At 52.7% G+C, this 19124-nt stretch overlaps 9 protein-coding genes across 9 annotated transcripts; 5 read left to right on the top strand and 4 right to left on the bottom strand.

The window, feature by feature from the left end:
* Positions 1–166: 166 nt before the first annotated feature.
* N7482_010327 (Maltose permease) lies at positions 167–1895 on the bottom strand (the record flags this gene model as incomplete). The annotated part of the gene is made up of 7 exons (XM_056692451.1): positions 167–346; positions 401–509; positions 565–620; positions 682–1055; positions 1120–1564; positions 1630–1805; positions 1859–1895. The coding sequence occupies 7 exons, from the start codon at positions 1893–1895 to the stop codon at positions 167–169; spliced, it is 1377 nt and encodes a 458-aa protein (XP_056538408.1).
* A 1579-nt stretch (positions 1896–3474) lies between these two features.
* Positions 3475–4653, bottom strand: N7482_010326 (uncharacterized protein; the record flags this gene model as incomplete). The annotated part of the gene is made up of 1 exon (XM_056692450.1): positions 3475–4653. The coding sequence occupies one exon, from the start codon at positions 4651–4653 to the stop codon at positions 3475–3477; it is 1179 nt and encodes a 392-aa protein (XP_056538407.1).
* Positions 4654–5173: 520 nt separating this feature from the next.
* On the top strand, positions 5174–6249 carry N7482_010325 (uncharacterized protein; the record flags this gene model as incomplete). Its single annotated transcript, XM_056692449.1, has 2 exons — positions 5174–5210; positions 5264–6249. The coding sequence occupies 2 exons, from the start codon at positions 5174–5176 to the stop codon at positions 6247–6249; spliced, it is 1023 nt and encodes a 340-aa protein (XP_056538406.1).
* A 149-nt stretch (positions 6250–6398) lies between these two features.
* On the bottom strand, positions 6399–6907 carry N7482_010324 (putative tubulin-specific chaperone Rbl2; the record flags this gene model as incomplete). Its single annotated transcript, XM_056692448.1, has 3 exons — positions 6399–6500; positions 6559–6645; positions 6743–6907. The coding sequence occupies 3 exons, from the start codon at positions 6905–6907 to the stop codon at positions 6399–6401; spliced, it is 354 nt and encodes a 117-aa protein (XP_056538405.1).
* A 1020-nt stretch (positions 6908–7927) lies between these two features.
* On the top strand, positions 7928–9180 carry N7482_010323 (elongin A domain-containing protein; the record flags this gene model as incomplete). Its single annotated transcript, XM_056692447.1, has 3 exons — positions 7928–7985; positions 8063–8139; positions 8230–9180. 3 exons carry the CDS (start codon positions 7928–7930, stop codon positions 9178–9180), a joined length of 1086 nt encoding a protein of 361 aa, XP_056538404.1.
* A 552-nt stretch (positions 9181–9732) lies between these two features.
* N7482_010322 (NEDD8 family protein RUB1) lies at positions 9733–10297 on the bottom strand (the record flags this gene model as incomplete). The annotated part of the gene is made up of 4 exons (XM_056692446.1): positions 9733–9826; positions 9907–9989; positions 10132–10186; positions 10287–10297. 4 exons carry the CDS (start codon positions 10295–10297, stop codon positions 9733–9735), a joined length of 243 nt encoding a protein of 80 aa, XP_056538403.1.
* A 719-nt stretch (positions 10298–11016) lies between these two features.
* N7482_010321 (uncharacterized protein) lies at positions 11017–12059 on the top strand (the record flags this gene model as incomplete). The annotated part of the gene is made up of 3 exons (XM_056692445.1): positions 11017–11076; positions 11134–11383; positions 11443–12059. The coding sequence occupies 3 exons, from the start codon at positions 11017–11019 to the stop codon at positions 12057–12059; spliced, it is 927 nt and encodes a 308-aa protein (XP_056538402.1).
* Positions 12060–12738: 679 nt separating this feature from the next.
* N7482_010320 (60S ribosomal protein eL42) lies at positions 12739–13299 on the top strand (the record flags this gene model as incomplete). Its single annotated transcript, XM_056692444.1, has 3 exons — positions 12739–12909; positions 12994–13178; positions 13260–13299. The coding sequence occupies 3 exons, from the start codon at positions 12739–12741 to the stop codon at positions 13297–13299; spliced, it is 396 nt and encodes a 131-aa protein (XP_056538401.1).
* Positions 13300–14656: 1357 nt separating this feature from the next.
* Positions 14657–16937, top strand: hxt8 (uncharacterized protein; the record flags this gene model as incomplete). The annotated part of the gene is made up of 12 exons (XM_056692443.1): positions 14657–14716; positions 14771–14798; positions 14852–14913; positions 14982–15172; positions 15260–15688; positions 15783–15834; positions 15909–15918; positions 15978–16107; positions 16199–16338; positions 16423–16536; positions 16612–16717; positions 16799–16937. The coding sequence occupies 12 exons, from the start codon at positions 14657–14659 to the stop codon at positions 16935–16937; spliced, it is 1461 nt and encodes a 486-aa protein (XP_056538400.1).
* Positions 16938–19124: the final 2187 nt, after the last annotated feature.

Genomic DNA, 19124 nt, shown 5'->3' with positions numbered 1-19124 from the left:
CTGAGCACTGGCCAATTATACCATGCCCAGTACAGAACTTTGCTAGCTCGCTGGGTGACGGAAATTGAGAAATGCTATTCCGATTTATCTAAAGTACCGCCTTGCTAATGGCTGCTTTGTCCCATCACAGTCAATAGATAATCGGAAATTGACAATTTTCCAGGCTTCAAGCTTTGTTCTCAATATTCTCGGTAGTTGCCTTCTCCGAATCCCCAGAAGGTCTAGCAGCTTCACCATCAAGCTCACCTCCAGCCAGTATTCCCGAACCCTTGAGCGTCTCTTCGAGAGCTGTTAGGCCGACGCACTGGTAGGACGAGAACTTCCAGGCAGGAAGTCGTTGTTCAAACTTGGAGCATTTTGTCAGTACAGTTCCATGATATTGTTGATTATTGGCACATACCATTTCGTCAATCTCCTCGAGCGTACGACCCTTCACCTCGGGAAGGAAGAAGAAGATGAAGGTGGCGGCAATGAGGCAGGACGGGAACCAAATATATCCGTATTTTGGACTTTACAAGGAATCAGTATATTCTAGTTTTTCAGACGATCAGCAAGTCAGCTTACCCCCAGTTCAGAGAGTCTGGATTAATGAAATAAGGTGCAGTGAAAGTCGTCAACCACTAAACAGAAAGTGTTAGCCTTTCCAATACCCACTATATGAAAAAGTAGCACATTACTCACCGCGCCCAAGAATCCAACCGCCGCAGCAAAGCCGAATGTATAAGATCTCAGTCGCTGAGACGGAAGCTCTCCACCCGAAACCCAAGCGTAAGTTGACACCATGCCGTTGTATGCGAAAATGAACATAACAGACAGGCCAACAATTGCTTTACCGGTTCCCTGGGTGCCTGGGTCAACAGTGTAGACAATTGCAACGATAAGCTGGCTGAAGCCACAAAGTGTTAGCCCAACTGTCAAGAAGAGTCGACGGCGTCCAATACGGGTGACAACGGCAATATTGATCATGATGGCCACCACGCCCAGCGCGGTGAGAATACAGCTGTTTTCGAAGGCATTGCCGACATTGGCCATTTCGAAGAAATAGGTTCCGTAAGCTAGCCATAGCTGATTAGACTCTTCATCAGGGTATTTGGGTTAGTAGCAGACTGAAGCACTGACCAATCATGTACATAGCTCCAGAAGCAGCCTGTGTGCTCACAGCCGCCACGGCCAATATCGTCCGGCGTCGATCGACGGGTTTAGCAAACATATCCCAAACTGACACGCCATTGGCCAGATCATTTTCCAGTTCGATTGCATTCTGGATATCTTGCATCTCCTTCTCAACGGTTTCCTGGTCCGGTCTGAGCCAGATAAGTGCTTGTCGTGCCTCTTCAACCTTGCTGTGCTGGAGCAGCCAGCGGGGAGACTCCGGTATGAAGAACATTCCAGCGCACAGAAATGCAGGAACAACGAATATGAGTCCCAGTGGAATGATATAACTATTCTTGCCTTCTATCTTGGCTGTGAAGTTGTCGATGATCGTCCCCAGGAGGGCGCCGAAGGAGGTCCAGAATTGAAATGCGCCTAGCATGAGGGCACGGTAGCGGGCGGGAGAGCACTCCTGGACATGATCAAACAGCTGAGATAAACCCATCTTATTACACATATTGAATATGGCATGCATACCTGGATGTATAGCTGCGAAAAAGTCATCAAGAATCCGTTTCCAAGCCCAATGATCAACCGCCCAGCGTAAAGACCGGCAATGGTGTCGGTACTCATCATAACAATATTGGCGACGTAGATCAAGACAACCGCAACATACAACGAGGTCTTCCGGCCAATATAGGTTGCGATCGGTCCTGCAATTATCCGATTAGTGATCACCCCAAACAATCATCGCGAGGTATCGCACCTGCAGAGCATGAACCCACGAAGGCACCCAGCGTCATCAGCGAAGAAATCAGCTGTTGGCGCTCGTATGGAATATTCCATCCAATTGAAGTATTATTGGATTCCTCCCCAAAGATCTTTAACGGACCCATTGTCAGTCTTGTCATCCACCGCCGCAGTAAAAGTGAATAAAGCATTGGGAGAAATGGCCTCTACCTTTAGAAACCCCACCATGGCTTGAAAACCACCGATGAGAGTAAAGTCCACTCCGTATTGAAATGGCGACATTGAAACCAGCGAGCAAGCTACCAACGACTTCCAGTGTAGCCGGAGGCCATTTTTCGGTTGGCTATCACCCATGGTCGCCAGGTATGCGCACTGGATAAGCCCAGCACAAAAATTAAAATGAATTGAAGAAGGGAGCGTCGGTTACGAATTAGCTCGTTAGGACAACAGATCGAACTCGTCTCCCGTTGAGCCAGGTCGGGGAGTTTTAGCAAGAAATCGCAGCTCCAGCAACGCCCGTTCACAAAGGGGATAACCTTCGATACTGTCTTCCCCGGATCCCCTGTGGGGCCAGGCGGAGTTTCTTCTTCTCATGACATGCATGAATACGTCTAGCTCTGCCAACCCCATGATTATCTCTTCAGCTACCCCGTGGGGAGGAGTCATGCTCGACCAAATGGCGGGCTTATTGGTGGATAAGCTGGCGGGGGCGGGTGCGTGCTGCAGGCTAATGCGATAGCTAGCCAATTTCCTGGGGGTTTCGGGAATTAGACCTTCTTCCTGACTGCCGAAGGGACCCGCTGGCATGGTGAGCCTGGGCTTGCTGGTGGTGAGGGGACGGGGGCCTCATCGTCGTGGCGCTGAAGTGGCTTTGTTTATCTTCTTGGAACCGAGCTTGAAACCTTAAGATACCGCTTTACCTGAACTATGATTGGAATCCATAAGCCTTGTAATCTCTGGCGACAGCATTCTACACGCATGTTACGTTGTGGGGAAGATCATTGTTGTTGTAGCAAAATGTGGAGAAGGCCCCAAGCGGCTTGCCATCTCTCCCAGTCGAATGCAGAGAAGTGGGGGAGTGGAGGACTGTGAGACGAGCACTATATGTACGGGATCATCGTGGTCCGCAACAATTTCCAGGCTACAGGAGGCGATAGGAGATGATTGGCAAGGTAATTTCACAGTGACTCAAGTATATCAAGTTCATCTTTCAACGAGTGTGTATGTGCGGCCCAGGCTAGCCCAAGTGAAACAAAGTCAAAATCAATCCAATAATAGGCGTAATTGACGGAGTGCTGGGCATATGAATGGTGTCAAGCAGAAAGAAGCAACCAGCGGTTTTCAACTGTCATGTCACATCGTCTTCACAATCATCCAGTTCCAATTCATCCGTTTCCCCAAATTTCAGCTAGCTCTTTTATTTCAGGTTTGGAACTACGCAGCGAGATCCTAGATGCATCAGAACATAGCAAGAGCATGGTGTCAAATGAAGGTCTCTTTCAATCTTGATTTAGTGAATGTCACAGGATCACGTTTGTCAAGTGATTGAAGAAGTTCCCTGCCAGCACAAAGCCTCAGAGAGGCCTCTATGGAACGGAAAAGAAAGGATGATAGGGGAGCGGTAGCTAATGGCTAGGTATTGGCGGGGCCAATGGGGACACCTAAGCCTCCAGCCGCCCATGCATTGTGCATGACACGAGCATTGATGGCATTGACTGTATATCCGCCATCCTCGGGAAGTTCGTTGCTACTACCATCAGACGCATTCGGGGGTACAGGGCCGGGATGTCTTGTAACAGCGGCCTGTGTTTGAATTGCATGATGAGGTATGTAACCGGCCCCGGTGACATTGCCTTGATTTGGGAAGAAACTCTGGTTTAGGGACCCGCATGTTGTGCAGGTGAACTCAATCTTGAAGTTGGTGAGAACCATGTGCGGAACCGTTGGGTGATCGTTGCGTTGCGGGTAGCTGGGAGGTTTAGGATGTTCTGGTCCTGCGCCTGGTAAGGGAGGAGCAGTTGGGTATCCCACCCCTTGCTGCGGGATTATTGGGCGAGTATCACTGCTCAAAGCAGATTGGCTTGATGTTCCGATTGGAGGAGGTTGCTGAATCTGGGGAGGTCGGACGGATTGAGCGGCTGAGGGTGGTGGCAGCGGCGCGGGTGCATGGTTTGGAGAGTCGGCAGGATTGACAGAGCCATCATCCATGAGTGAGGGCGTTAAATGATCTGGAATCCAGCGGTTCTCCGAGATATCTCGGTATGCTGGCCCCGCTTCTCCTTGCGATCCAGGCGGGGACTGACCGGGCGACTGCTGGTCACCTGTACTCATATCCATATCCAAACTGTGCTCGCCTTGTATATCACCCTGCCGCGGTTGCAGTTTAGTCAGTGCGCGCTGTGCCTGTCTCATGGAGATATCATATCCATGGTAACGTTTAACAGCGTCCACCACATCCTGACCCTTGATTCTGGTGTTCAAATCAAAGAGCTTGGGAATTTCACTAAGCAGAAAGCGCACATGCGAGGCTTCAGAGCGCGCCGGTGTCGCGGCTGGAGAATCAGCGCTCCTTCGACAGCTATGGCTGTCCTGAAGACTAGTAATATAGGTCGCGTTCTTGTTCGAACGACAAACAACGCGAAAGTAGCAATTGGCCGAAGACCGACAGCCAATGACCACACTCTTCTTATTGCTTCGAATAACACGAAGCTCCCAGTGCTGCCGGACGGATATGCTTCGAATCACTGTTTTGAACTCCTCCAGAGACGAAAAGCGCTGGCCCGCATGGAGCCCCGAATACATCTCCGTCATGTTGGTGAGGGGCAGGCGGCGCGCAGCTGCAGGAGGGATAAGAGCGGCCAAGCAACTGGGGCGCCAGTCGCAGCTACTCGAGCGACAAGTTCCATCAGGGTGCAGGCTGCGCAGCGCGATGCTCCTGGAGGCACGAGGGTGAAGACGCGCGGGTCAAGTGCGGAGCGCGGCTTCGTCTCTCAGCCTGTCATCATCGAAGTGAATGGTGGGAGGACTGAGCAAGCTGCTATGCAGGGCCCGAATGTCTCGAATGTCTCGTGGGGAATGGAGTAGTTTCAATCGTAGAGACAGCAGCGGATTGCGGGTCACGGGTCACTGGGAAGGAATGTCTGGGGAAAGCAGCTCGCATTCTCGAGGCTCGGCGTGCAGCGCCAGACCGCTCGGCTTCACTTCTCTGATTCTCACCACACCAGGCGCCCTTAACACCTCTCTCATATTTTCAGTCCCAACAACTGGTTTATCTCATCATACTTTCCACCCAACCTAGCCACACTCTCTCCGCCATTTTCTAGGCTTCAAGATGGCCTCCTACGGGCTTCTGGGCCAGCCAGAAGAAGGTCCTGTCTCATGCCACCCCCATGCCAACCAGCTCTGATGACTGACATTCCAGCCGTCACAGACGCCCTCCACAAGTCGCGCCTACTAAACGTCGAAGAAAAACCTTTCAAGCGCATCTCCAAACGCCTTCTGAACCCCGACTCGCTCATCATCTCCAACGTTTCCCTTCCACTCACTCCTCCGCCCGATGAATCCGACCCCGACGCGGCCGTTGCCCCGGAAGCCAAAAGACAAAAGCGACTTGAAGAATGGCGCACGTTTCGCGAAGATGTGGCCCTCGACTTTGCCGCCTTCGAAGGTAGCATTGCTCGAGTTCAGTTCCTCCTCAACAGCAACGAAGAGGAGCGGCGACGGTACGCGACAGAGAAGCTGGCCATCCTGGACACGATGCATTCGGTCCGCGAAAACACAACCGAGCTTCGCACCCAACTAGAGGACGCACAAAGGTTGCTTGCACTGCGCAAGAGCTATGATGATCTGGCGGACAAGATTACCAGCAACCGGCTCCTGAAGCCGCGCGAAGATCAGCAGGCAAATCTGCAGAAGTTACAAGTGGAGATTACCGAGCTGGAGAAGGAGAGCAAGGACTACGCGACGACGTGGGCGGAGCGGAGAGAGCAATTCGGCCGCATTGTGGAGGAGGGAATGCAACTACGGCGCTTGATTCGCGATGAGAAGGAAGAGGTCGAGCGGCGGGAAGGCATGCAGGAGGGCGAGGATGGAGATGAAGGCGATGCTGCCTCAAAGGGCAAGCTCAGTGCCACCAACAGTCCCCTCCCCGAGACTGAGAGTATGACCCCTTCCCAGCACAGCCAAGACGAGAGCGGTCGGTTACAAGTCGACAGGACATCCGGTCCTACGGGAGCCACATCTCCTCTCCGGCAGGCAATCAGTGCAGAGAGTGTTAAAGGCTCTACCGACCAGGAGGATATCAACATGGTGGACGATGGTGAGGTCACAGCCGACGACGCAGGAGATCAATCAGACGATCTCGAGGAAGGGGAAGAGCTGCCTGACGAGAAGATGGATACTACATGAAGAATATCTGCGCACGTACACTACTAGCATGGAGTTTACGGTCTCGGCCTGGGGTGTTCGGTTGTTGTGTAGAATACATTTATTTGATAACTTTGATTTTGCCTGCGGGTATTTCGTTTGTCGACTTGGATTGAACCAAATGTCTATTTTCACGAAATCTCGCGCTCTGCGGTCAGGGCCTTCGCAATGGCCTCCTTCGCGGCGGTGATGTGCTCCACGTTACTCTCGGAGCCCTTCTCGGCTTCCTCGGCCTGTGGTATATTAGCATTTTGTGTCGCAATGTACAAGATGGAGATTTAGGAAACTCACAAGGAGAGACTTCAGATCCGTAACGGTATCAGCAATCTTCTTCTTCAGGGTTGGAAGAACCTTCTTGGTCTCCTCCAGGGCTCGGCGCTAGTCAAGTCAGCGACTACTCAATGCCAAATAGTGCATACATGTAATCAACAGAGGTCCTTGATTGCAATAAATCATAGCGCGGTGAGATACCTACCTCCTGCTGCAGCGTAAACTCCCGGTTCTCATCATCGCTCTTGTCGTTCTCAAGCTTTTTGATACGCTCGGCCTGATCCACCAGCTCTTGGTGGTAAGAGGCCTCTTCTTTCACCAGGCGGAGGACAGAAGAGGTACTAATCTCAAGCTGGGAGCGAGGAGCCATAGTGATAGACCTAGAAGGTTGTCAGAGGCGACTTTGAGATAATTGCAAGTGGTGTTGTGTGTAACGTCATGAATTTATCATGCAAGCTTAGGAAATCAAAATTGACACCCCAGTTGCCATATTCGGAGTCCAAGTGATAGATATCGCGAATCATCTCGGCAAGTGGACGGCAGCTGGAGCTTGGGGAATGATATATGCATGCCAAACGCCTTTCCGGATTCCACAGGGCCCTGCAAAGAACATTCGAGGCAGATATCTCATGAATAAAAGGAACGTACCTTTTTGTTTCCTGATTCTTGAGTATTCTGGTGCAAGACAATTCGACAGAACGTCAAGAAACTCAAGAGCCCCTCATGATGCTATCGGAGATGTCTGTTTGCTTTGTTTGTAAGTTGGGTATCACGTGGTCTGCTATCAAGGCGTCGGTCGGCGGTACAGACTCGATACAGTTGGGTTGGGTTGGGTTGGACTAAGTTCGATTGTCTTCCGGAGACAATACATATAGGATCAAAGGTGACAGCAATACCTACATGCTGCTCTTTTTTGTAAGATTAGAGTAAACCTCCTCAGTATATCTCCTTACATTACATTGGTACATGCATCTCTTTTTATGCCATGCGCCCTTTCACTGTATTTCGAAAAATAAATCCCTCTATCGCCTAACGTCACCTACTATCTATCAAGAACCATCTATAAGCTTCCTTTCTCCCCAAACAATAGAAATATGGAATAGAAAGTCGACAACGCCTCGTTGATGCCCTCGGGCTGCCCACGGGGCCCAGCCAATGGGGACCCGCAGGTAAGCTCGATGATCCGCCTCCAGCCCGCTGTCCCTCAGGCCCGACGGTCGCATCCTGATGACCGCAGCACCGACCGCAGCCTGGAGTTTGTGCTGGATTCTGGCTCCTCAATATATAGGTATACCGCTAGCCTGTGCTCTTGACACGTCTTTTCACTTTCTTCAATGTCACCCTTTCGATCTCAGAGCCAACCGTGGTCGAATCCTCCACCGTCATAAGCATGCCAGTCCCGACGCTGAAACACCTGGCTACGGCCACGGCAGTCAAGCATGTTAAGCGTACGTGCCATCGGACGAAACAAACAAGCATGAAATTGCATACCTGCATCGCAAACGGATAACTGACTTGCCGGCAGTGTTGAACGATATCGGAAACTTGCCGTATGCCCTTGTTCGTCCTATTCTGATGAAAGTCGACAATCCGGAGAAGCTGGTACGTTACGTCCAGGCTCCAGCAGCGCAGCACCTTTTTCCACCTAGCCGATAAATAACATTCAACTGATGTCTCCTTATTCTTATATAGCATTCGATGGAAGTCCTTTCCCCCCAACTCGCCGAAGAAGACCAAGAAATCTGGCTCGAGCTCATCAAACGCGATATTCCCCAATGGAACACCTACGACCTACCCAAGCACACCAACCGCTGGTACGAAATATATTGCGACCTCCGCGCAGAAGTCCAGCGCGAGCTTGACGCCGACGCCGAGAAAATGAAAATGGCCATTGATGGCATCAAGTCCGAGCGCGCGCGGCTAGAGCCCGAAGTCATGAAGCACCTGCCAGCAATGAAACCTTCATTGCGCCAACGAATTGCCTCGTTTGATCGGAGGTCAGGCGGAAGGGGCTCGTCTCTGTCCCGGGGGGATACGTTGGCACCCGGCGCAAAGAAGAAGTCCACTATTTTCACGCCGCAGAGAAGGAATAATGCACTGGCGGTGCCGACGAAGCATCTCAGTAACCGGGCGACACAGATTAAACAGGCGCCGCGGTCGCTTGTCGAGGTACATCGCCGGCCGGCCGAGCAACCTGTTGCCAGGCATGACAATCCTATTGCATCCGGACGGTCGCCAGGGAAATCAGCGTCCGCTTCAGCCCATCCAGCCTCCGAATCTAGAGGCTCGTCTTCTCTAGCTGAGCGGGAGGCCAGGCTCAAGGCCATTGCATCTGGCAGGCCATTGCCATTGAAGCCACTGCCATCATCGGCTGCGGCTACGGTTAATACCCACACCGCTCCCTCTCCTGCAAAGGAAGCTTCATCACCAGCCCACCGATCTATCCTCAAACGCAAAGCTAGCTCCCCGCCACCCCAAATTTCATCGCAATTTTCGCCTATGCCAGCCAATACCGATGGTCAGGCTTCTGGTCAATCGAACAATAATGGCCCTGTCCTCGGACTTCCCGCACGCCCCGCCGTCGTCCGGAAACGAGCAGATGTCGATATTTTCCTTCGACCGAAGAAGAAGCGCCCTCTTTGATCGTCACTTATCTCCGGTCCTTTCCGTCTAGCGGATTTTGGTTTTTGCTCTTTGGTTTCTTGGGTTTCGTTTAGACTATCACCCTCTTGCATGTGAATATATTGCATCTTCTTGGGAGTTATGATATTGCACGGGATCGGGTATAGGTAGTTTGGGCTGTTTTGTAGGGCCGGTATCTGGTTGGCGACGGGTGATATTCAATGTTCATTGCACATCTTGGAGCATTCTGGTTGGATCTTGTGTATTTGTTTCCTTTTCCATGTTCGTGCGTCATACAATGGACATACTTGAAGGACATCGACTGGATAGCAATCTTGGAGGGCTTCGATATCCGTAGATTGTGGCGCTTTGGAGTAAGCTCCAAGCTCCAGTGTGGGTAGGTACCCTAGCTCTCCGTTGACATCCAGACCCTGTCTGTCACCCACCACGGTATGCCTAAATTAAACAGAACAAATGCACGCCTGGAATGCAAGCGGTCTGCACGCGTGCAGTTCCTCAAATTTCAATAACATTGCTCAAAGTAAAATGGTATCTTAGTGGGGGCATAACGGGTTACATGGCATCGCATCCACCACGCAAAGCGAGCACAAGGTGGAGCGTGGCACCACCCTCAAGGTTGTATTCGGCGGCCGTCTTGTCGTCCGCCCTAGTAGTAAGAGGTAACACATTAGCTTGATCTTGGAAGCGTGCCAAAGAGCTCTGTGGCTAGCTCTGGTGGGAACGTACATTTGCTTGCCACCGAAGATAAGACGCTGCTGCACTGGAGGGATGCCCTCCTTCTCCTCGACACGCTCCTTTATCCGGGAGACCTAGTTCCACCAGTGTGTGTCAGCTAAGGTGGCCTTCAACCATATCGAGCTCACCACGGAGCTGCTTGTAGCCTCATCCGGCTCAGGCAAGGAAGCCTTTTGCGTCCAGTCTGCGTATCTGCAAGAGCTGTGTGAGCCTCACCTTGTAGTCGGCTTCGATGTCCAGCTCGATCTCCTTGCCAGTTAGTGTGCGGACCCTAGAGAAAGCAAAGGTGTCAGTGCTGAGGTGCTGTGGACTTCCTCATTTCGGGCCGACAATGATGCAATTGCAGGCCGGAGGCCGGGGCCACCACTCACTTGATCAGCATCGTGGCGGGGCGGTTGCTTTCAGTTTACTTGTAGAAGGAATGGATTGAAAACCAGTATATCACGTTGCAGTGCCGGTGGTGAGAGGAGTCGTAAATGTAAATGAGGGTCTGAAAGAAGAGGGAGTGAGAGCCGCGTTGGCGGGGGTTTGGTGGGGCCGGCGGCCTTATTGCCTGATTGATAATGAGGCTACTCGGGCGTCGGCAGTTGCTCGCTTCACCTTACTTCCAGGAGTCTTCCAGTATGTAAATTTATTAATTACCTGATATGCTGTTTTTCAGAAGCTTTATTGGAGCTAAGCAAAGATTCTCTTCCGTCCTCCTTACCCGGAAGTATTCATCGCTCCAGCTAGATGTTGCCTATTGCTGCGCAGAATTCTCGGAGTGGAATCAGCTCGCCCAGTGTCCAAAACACAGGACATTCCTTTTCATAGCAGTAAGAAAACTCATTACAAACGTCATTGACTACCTATTTGTCCAGTAATGAATTCTCGGATACGTGTGTTTTGCATTTGCTAGGCATAAAGGATGCCGGCCAGAATCAGCACCATGGCTTTGCTATATATATCTCGGCTAACGCTAAGGGGCCACCTTCAACCCCAGACCGACTCACCGCAATGTCACAGCTCAGATGAATCAGGCTTCGACGACAGGCCACAAAAACTTTAGATCACGGTGTACAATAGGCAAAAATCACCATGACCGTGAAAACACGCCGAGAAATGGCACAATTGAAACCAAATGTGTTCAAGCAGTTGATCATCGCGTCCGAGAACGACACGGTAATCCCCGCGTGACTCGCTGGCATCAGTTGCTCTACACGCTGACCGAACTGCCAGGAAAAACTTCAACAAGCCTTCGAAGAGCATCGCTCAAACCGAAATGCACAGTTCAAGGAACATATTCTCGATCTCAGCTTTCGGGAGTGGCGGTTCGATGAGATCCTCCACCAAGTGCTCGAGGCGCAACAAGGTCTGACCCAATATGTCGATCCGAGGAATAACCTTTCCCTCTGGACTCGACCACCACGGCACATCCGGGAGTTGATCCATGATATCCAGCAGATGATCGCTCCACTGGCAGGCCCGTGTAAGTCCTGCCCATGCTTCGATCCCTGAAGGGTAAACATACTCACATCGCTTTCCTAGGCCTTTGGCTCACCCCCGCGGATCATCTGCACATGACCACGCTGGAGATGATGCCGGCGCGGACACTACCAGAGGTTAATGAGCTTTTATCGTTTCTCGAGGAGCATGCTCCCTTGCAAGATATTCTCGACTACACTCTCACCCACCGTGCCCGGCTGGTCCGCCCGATTGTCAGTTATGACGCTTCAGCCCTCGCTCTTAGCTTCATCCCCGCTGCCGGGGATACTGCCTATGAGGTGAAGGGGGCGCCGGATGATAGCTACTCATACCAGCATCTACGGAGTGATCTCTACGATATTATGACTGAAGCGGGATGCCAGCTTGAGGCACGGTACACTGTGCCATCAGCACATGTCACGATCGCGCGATTTGTCCGCCCGGTTGGATCTACACAAAGTAAATCAGAGGAAGCTGATTATCTTCGTGAAAGAGCGCGCGAGCTTGTGGCTAAGATCGAGGACATCAATCAGGAGTTGAGGTCTGATGAGTGGAAGCGATTTGGCAGCTTAGCGCGGGGTGAGTGGGTGGTAGGACAGGAAAAAGGTCTTGAATTGATGAAAGGCCGGTCATGGTACGGGAAAGGCGACAGTGTACTCATCGGCTCGGGGTTCCATTAGTTTTTAGCTTTCTTCACGTCTTGCCAGGAGAAGGACTCATAGCTTCCCAATCGGGCAATGCGGCCCTATCGAATGATGACTCATCCAGATCTTGGCGTGGGCGCACCAACACGGTTTAGCGCGTACCCGAATAGGGCACTAAGCGAACGAAATCCCACAACCACACTCGTCCGCTTGGTTCTTCTCTGACAAGCGACATCTAACGACCACCACCTCGCTATCCGGCAAGTCAGTCAAAATGGTAAGGCTCTCACATTCTGTGCTCCAGGTTGCTGTGCCCTCAAGTCCTGGTCAATCGAAATATGTTGCGACGTCGCGGAGACATTGTGCGAGTGGGAGGAGATGAATGTGTGGCCGAACTCGACGTGAACAACCACCGGCCGACTCTCGCCAACCACTCGAAGTCCACCGTTTGACTGGAAACACGACTGAACATCTGCGACAAATTGACATGGAAATCGACGCTGTGACCGAACTTGAACTCCGACCCTGGGGGCGCAAAAAATGAAGACGTGTGGAGTGCGCTGCGCACGACGGAGGGACGGAAGCATGAAAATTCGACAGAGACGAGAACAAGCCAGCTCCACGAGTACATCCCGCCCTGAAAAATCTGCACCAAAATCTCGCCGTGGCCTAAAGCAACGACCTCCGCGACCGCAACATTTTCGACACTAGACCGATGGGACACAAGCAACCTGCACTAGCAATTAGTTTTCACCTCCGCACAGACAGAAGCTCACGAATCTCTCGCGAACAGGTCAACATTCCCAAAACCCGCCGGACCTACTGCAAGGGCAAGGAGTGCCACAAGCACACCCAGCACAAGGTCACCCAGTACAAGGCTGGCAAGGTGAGAAACGACCCTTTTGCCTTCGAGGCACCACACCACCCGCGACCGAGCAGCTCCGCTAATATACGATTTCACGAAAACTAGGCCTCCCTGTACGCCCAGGGTAAGCGTCGTTACGACCGGAAGCAGAGTGGTTACGGTGGTCAGACCAAGCCCGTCTTCCACAAGAAGGCCAAGACCACCAAGAAGGTTGTCCTCCGTCTCGAGTGCACTGCCTGCAAGGCCAAGAAGCAGCTCGCTCTGAAGCGCTGCAAGCACTTCGAGCTTGGGTACGTCTATTCGCTCCCCCACGCACAGAGCCTGCGATTTTGTTGTGGCATTGATACTAATTACTTTTTTCTTCTCTGCAGTGGTGACAAGAAGACCAAGGGTGCCGCTCTTGTCTTCTAAGCGTTCGATTTCCTTGTTCGGCTCCTGGGTTTCCTGCATTGCACAAACACTTCGCTGTTTTTGTGGAGGTCATATGATGGTGGCAATGGAAAAATGAAATAGGAATTCATACCTTCAAAAATAACTCGATGATTACCTGATACGAGGATTCTCCCCTGCTTTCTCCAATAGTAGAATAAGCGTACTACTTGACTGTCGGATCGGACATCCTACGCATAAGACTGGGAGACCCAGTCCCCGCGTTTACCCTTTTACCGACCAGATCCTGTCTGCGATTCCATGGTGGGACGCCTCCCATCCGTCTGGTTCCGTAGGTACTTGGATCCTGAGTCTCTCGTCCACGCTACTTGATGGCGTCCACCACAGCAGCGAAATATATTAAGGTGTAATCAGGGCAGGCGCTGGACCAGGCCCTCGTGCAATGATACTCTTGCCTATGAGGCTGTTAATCAACCAAGAAGAAACCACCGGCCCCTATATCTCAAAGCAACATAGGAACAAGTCCGATTAGAGACGAGATGCAACTTGAATCCATTAGAAGGACGAGAGGCTGATTAGAGGTGAGGTGGAACTGTCACTATGAAAGCACGAACATTGTCTATGGAACGGATGGCATTTTTTACGAGCAAAGCTGGTTGCGGCTAACATATATTCCGGGTATGTTGGCTCATCCCAGTCCCTGGCACGGTTCATGACCTCATTCCCCAGAGTCTGGTCGGCGCCTCGGGAGGCCAGCAAAAAGTTACAGTCCTAGGATAACTTCCCATCTCTTGCCGTCAAGGGGTTGACTCACGCAGACTTCGACAGCCAAGCCAGGCTCGGGCTCTGCATCGCCAATCGCACACACAGGAGACATCTACTTCGCAAGCCAGGCGGACTGAACGTCGTCGAGTGGGACAATCCCCGCACTCCCCCCACGCGACCAAAGCTAAGAACCACTTTAGACGCGCACTTCCGGAACACCAATACGAGCACCATAGAAAGGCTAAACGCCATTCCAAATGACCTAGCCTGGTTCATCCAATCGGTTTGCGATTGACTGAGTTTGGATGATTGATGGGGAGCCCCATTCGTCGTGTCGTCGGTGCATCTCGTCCCGTCCCACCCCCGCATCCCCAGAACATCATTGCCAACTCGGCTGTCCTCCGAGAAACACGCCAGACCGCGTTGGACGGTGCCCCGTGTGACGCTTCCTCGGTTGTTCGGACAAAGGCCGCTGTGCGAGCCTAGATAACAGAGCTGGACGACAAAGCTGCCTGTTCTTGCTCCTGTATTACATCCACCTACTTATTCTCCACTGCAGCGGAGCCGGGCTTCAGTATCTTCCTGCTCGTGTGCCTGGCACATTTCTCTCACCATGGCGCTGTGGTATTCATTAGGCATCGCGTTCTTCGCGGCCATCGGCACGTTCTTGTTTGTATGTGCTTCCTTGTTGACCCGGTCTGAGCTTGGAACTAACGGGTGGACGCAGGGGTTCGATACTGGTATTGCGACGACGAGTGAGTAACGCGGGACCTGTGCCTCGAGAACTAGGGTTAACGGGGACCTACAGCTATCGCCCATCAAAGTTGGATTGATTATATGCACAAGCCATCCAACGGCCTGACCGGTGCAGTATGTCCGATCGATGAATGATCCCATTCTCTGTGCTGTTGAACGCAGAGCTCATCCGTGTTTCCTAGGTGGTTGCCGTCTATATCGCCGGCGAGGCCGTCGGCGCCTTGACGCAGACCTTCATCGGCGACCGACTCGGGCGCATTCGGTTCATGCAGCTCATGTGCGTAATTGTGACCATCGGCACCGTGATCCAGACTGCCTCCGTAAATATTGGCATGTTCCTCGCCGGCCGGGTGCTGGCAGGCTACGCCGTCGGGTAAGTCCAAGCCCCGGAGCCCCGAATCCTCTCCCAAACCACGGGCAATGAAGAGCCACAACTGGTACAACCGCTCACCCACTACAGCGGCATGGTCGCCACTGTCCCCATCTATCTCAGCGAAATCTCCGACCCCCGCGTCCGCGGCCTGATCGGTGGTATCTCAGGCTGTGGCATCTCCTTCGGCACCATGATGTCCAACTGGGTCGGGTTCGCTTGCGGCTACGCCCCTCACGGCCCGGTGCAGTGGCGCCTTCCACTCGGCATCCAGATCCCCTGGGGCATAATCCTGTTCATCGGCTTGGCGACGTTTATGCCCAACTCGCCGCGACAATTGATCCGCATAGGCAAGATCGAGCAGGCGCGCGCCGAGTTTGTGCGTATCCGCCGCGGCCAGCTCTCGCACGAGGTGCAGGAGGAGTTTGAGCTGATGCAGGCGCAAATCGAGTACGAGATGGAGCGGGAGATTACGAGCTACCGCGAGATTTACCGGCTTTTCCGACACCGGGTGTTGGTGTATGTAGACCCGTCAGACATCTTGGGGAGAAGATGTGGGAGTGGGAGAAAGAGAGTGGAGTCGTGACGAGAGCGGGGCTAATGTTGAACATAGATCGATTGCGGTCCAGACCATGACGAGTCTGACAGGTGTCAATGTGATCCAGGTATGTTGGGTGGTGTTTGTTTAGGAGTACCGGACATCTGTTATGCAGTGACAATGCTGACCCACGCCCGACAGTACTATCAAAGTGAGCATCGCGGCCCTCGCAGCGAATCCAGTTTCCAGCGACACTAACAAACCCCGTAGCAATATTGTACAAATCCCTCGGCATCGGCTCGCATTCTATCCTCGCCCTTGCCGGTGTCTATGGCACGGTCGCCTTCTTCTCCAACGCCATTACGACCAAGTTTTTGACGGACCAGTGGGGCCGCCGCAAGTATGTGACCCACCGTGCATCTGTGGAGAAGCCCCATCGGCGGCTTGGGTGATATCAATCTTCGCTTGGCAAATTACTGACAAATGCATAGGATGCTGATCACTGGGCTGGCAGGGATCGTGCTGATTGAAATCTACGCCGCAGTGATGCAGCGCGAGTTCCAGCACACCGACAACCAGGTCGGCAAGGGCTTTGCCATTTTGGGCATCTATCTCTTCGTCGTTTGCTACTGTGAGTGGAACCGCCGTGCCGCTGTGAAGATTGACAGGCCTGGAACGGGCTTGGCTAGTTGCTGACATCGTGGTGCTTGTCTAGATGGCATGCTTAACAGCACGACGTGGCTGTACGGCGCGGAGGTCTTGCCTATCGCGCTACGGAGCAAGGTGATGGGTCTTGCAGCGGCGTCGCACTTCATCGTGAATGTTGCCAGTAAGTACTCTCTCTGATTCACCCGCACTTTTTCTGAGATCATATGAGATGGTCGCTCATACTTCCCCTGAACAGTCACCGAAGCTGGACCCAGCGCGTTCGCCAACATCCACGAGAACTACTATTACGTCTTCGTGGCCTGCTCCGCCTTCTTTCTGGTCATTGCGTACCTCTACTTCCCGTGCGTATTTCCCGTCATGCTGGTCTAGTCCAGTCCCGAGCACAACCACAACCATAATCACACTCTGACCCTCTCCTCCAGCGAAACTAAGCAAAAGACCCTCGAAGAAGTCGCCGCCGCCTTCGGTGACCGCGTCGTCCTGGTCCACGAAACTCCTAAACAAGCGTCCGTCGCCGGCGACGCAAACCACCTCGAATCAGCAGCAGCTGGGCCTGCATAAGAGGCCTCGAAAACCAGGTTTATTATGGGGCTCTAGATGTTCTAGATGTTTCTGGGAGGTTTGGCTGTACAACGTAGCTGTGGCGACACCGGCCCTGCCCCCGGTTCCCATAATCTGGACCTGGAAGCTGCTGGATGAATAATGTATACATACACACGTACGAACCGTGTGAATGGCTGCCTAGGAGAGAGCTGAAATAATTATCAAAAATCTCCCTGCGTGCTCTGAATGTGGCAGTAAACTTTATTTCGGGTAGACGGCACCTTCCTAAAGAGAGAGGGCATGTTGCCTTATGGTCTGCGCCATTTCCCCCCGCGTCATCATCATCTACCTAACTACCTGAACAATTCTTGAGTGTTGTATGGTTAGGTACGGCCTCGCTAACTCCCGGCATTCGCACCATCGCTGCCTATCCGATGCCGGATGCGCTTTTCCGAAAGCCAAAAAAGCAATTTAACTCATTGCCACGCGATAATCCCTGTCGCTGTCGATCACACGCATCCATGCTTGTGCTTGTGCAGCGCATAGTGAACTAAAACTTAGACTGACGGACAAGGGTGTTGGCTAGGGTAGTCATGCGATCCTTCTGCGATGCCGGGGGCGGGTCCTATGCTTCGTAGAGATTCATCATTCCCACTGAACTGACTCGGTGAATGCATGCATTGGTGCATTGTGCTTTGAGTCCTCGATCGCTCTCACTCGGGGTTGACGCTATTTGCCACGGTGCATCGAGCATCGCGGCTTATCTGAGATGATCTCGGGGGCGGGGCGTCGGCAATTCTGGCCGGCTATGTAGTGAGATCCTCGATATGTGCGACGGTCTCTCCTCCCGCCCGTTTACCCGCGGCAATTTTCCCCTGTGCCTTTCCCTCTTCCTTCGGGGATGCAGGCACGCTCTGCGGTTGCGAGGAATACGAGAGCTCCAAGCCTACCCCGGCTTTTCTCGCTAGGGGGCGCAATTTCGCATTCCGTGCATTCCATGCCTCCATGCGGGAGGAGGGGAGCCATGTGGGAATTTAGGGTGGGTTGGGTGGATTCTTAGTTGACCGTCTATCTGGTCCGTAGCTTGGCTTGGGATTCATTATTCCCCCTTCCCCTGCTGTGGAGGTCGATTGTACGTGATTTAGGGTACGATCAACAGTCCAGGCCCGCGAAGACCCTTTGGTGGGTTCAGTTTTAGAGTGGCGGATTTGTCGACTATGAATAATTATGTTTCCAACTAGTCCGTGTCAGTTCTATTTGTTCCATTGTTCGAGAATCGAGAATGAATCCCGTACATCCGTGGAACCATGGAACGCTTCCCATCCGTGGCCTGCGTCGCCCGATGGGGAAAACTGTTGATGCCGGCCCGAGACGTCGTTCCATGCTCCGTGTAGTTCACTCCGTGCCAGCTGCTCCATAACGTTTCTCTATGTGCTCCATTCGGCGTACTTTCTCGCTGTAGCCACCACTGTGGCACTCCAGCTGCCATGTGTCCCCTGTCATGCTGCCATGCACCTTTCTTACTGGACCCAGCTGTGGTGGCTAGCTCCAGGTACCAGTACAGCGACAGGCAGTGACGTTTCTGGAGAAGCTGCGACAGAATTTTCATCTAAGCTAATGCTGACCTAACTCTGAGAATAGCACGGCGACCAACCCATCTCACCACTAGTTCCTGCTAGAAGAAACAAAAAAGAGCGTGTCTGTGGCGCCTCGCGTGGCTCAGTTGCACTTAGCCTCATTTGTGCTAGTCGCAGCGCAGCATCGACCTGCTGACCACTCGTCGTCTACGCGCGGTGCATCGACCTCGTCCGTGGCGAATCCAACCACAAACACAAAAAATTTGTGCTGGCACTCGCGGCACGCACCAGTCCACGAAACAAAGCGGACAACGCTCAGTAGGATTCCGCCTTGGCAGGGCTGCGCCCAACCGGTCGGGATCCGGCTGTCCGATTGCCCGTCATTCAGAGCCGATCCCTCGACTCACATCGGATGTTGCAGTTAACTCCTCTGAAGATCCCCGGTCGGTCCCATCAACCAAATCAAGTGGATTACCAGGCCCATCTATCTTCCGTTTCCCCCTTGGAATGATTTGAGCAGCTCACGCACGGGTGGCCAGTCCCATGCCATGTTCCGGATTCCAGGTTCGATATTACCAATCTGTCAGACAGGATCCTGAGTACCCTCTTCCGCATCGCGCCGCCTCTG

Source organism: Penicillium canariense (assembly GCF_028826845.1).
Source record: "Penicillium canariense strain IBT 26290 chromosome Unknown utg000008l_segment0_segment0, whole genome shotgun sequence".
Taxonomy (NCBI): domain Eukaryota; kingdom Fungi; phylum Ascomycota; class Eurotiomycetes; order Eurotiales; family Aspergillaceae; genus Penicillium; species Penicillium canariense.
The sequence above is the reverse complement of the archived record's forward strand: the minus strand, read 5'-3'. Positions and strand labels throughout refer to the sequence as shown.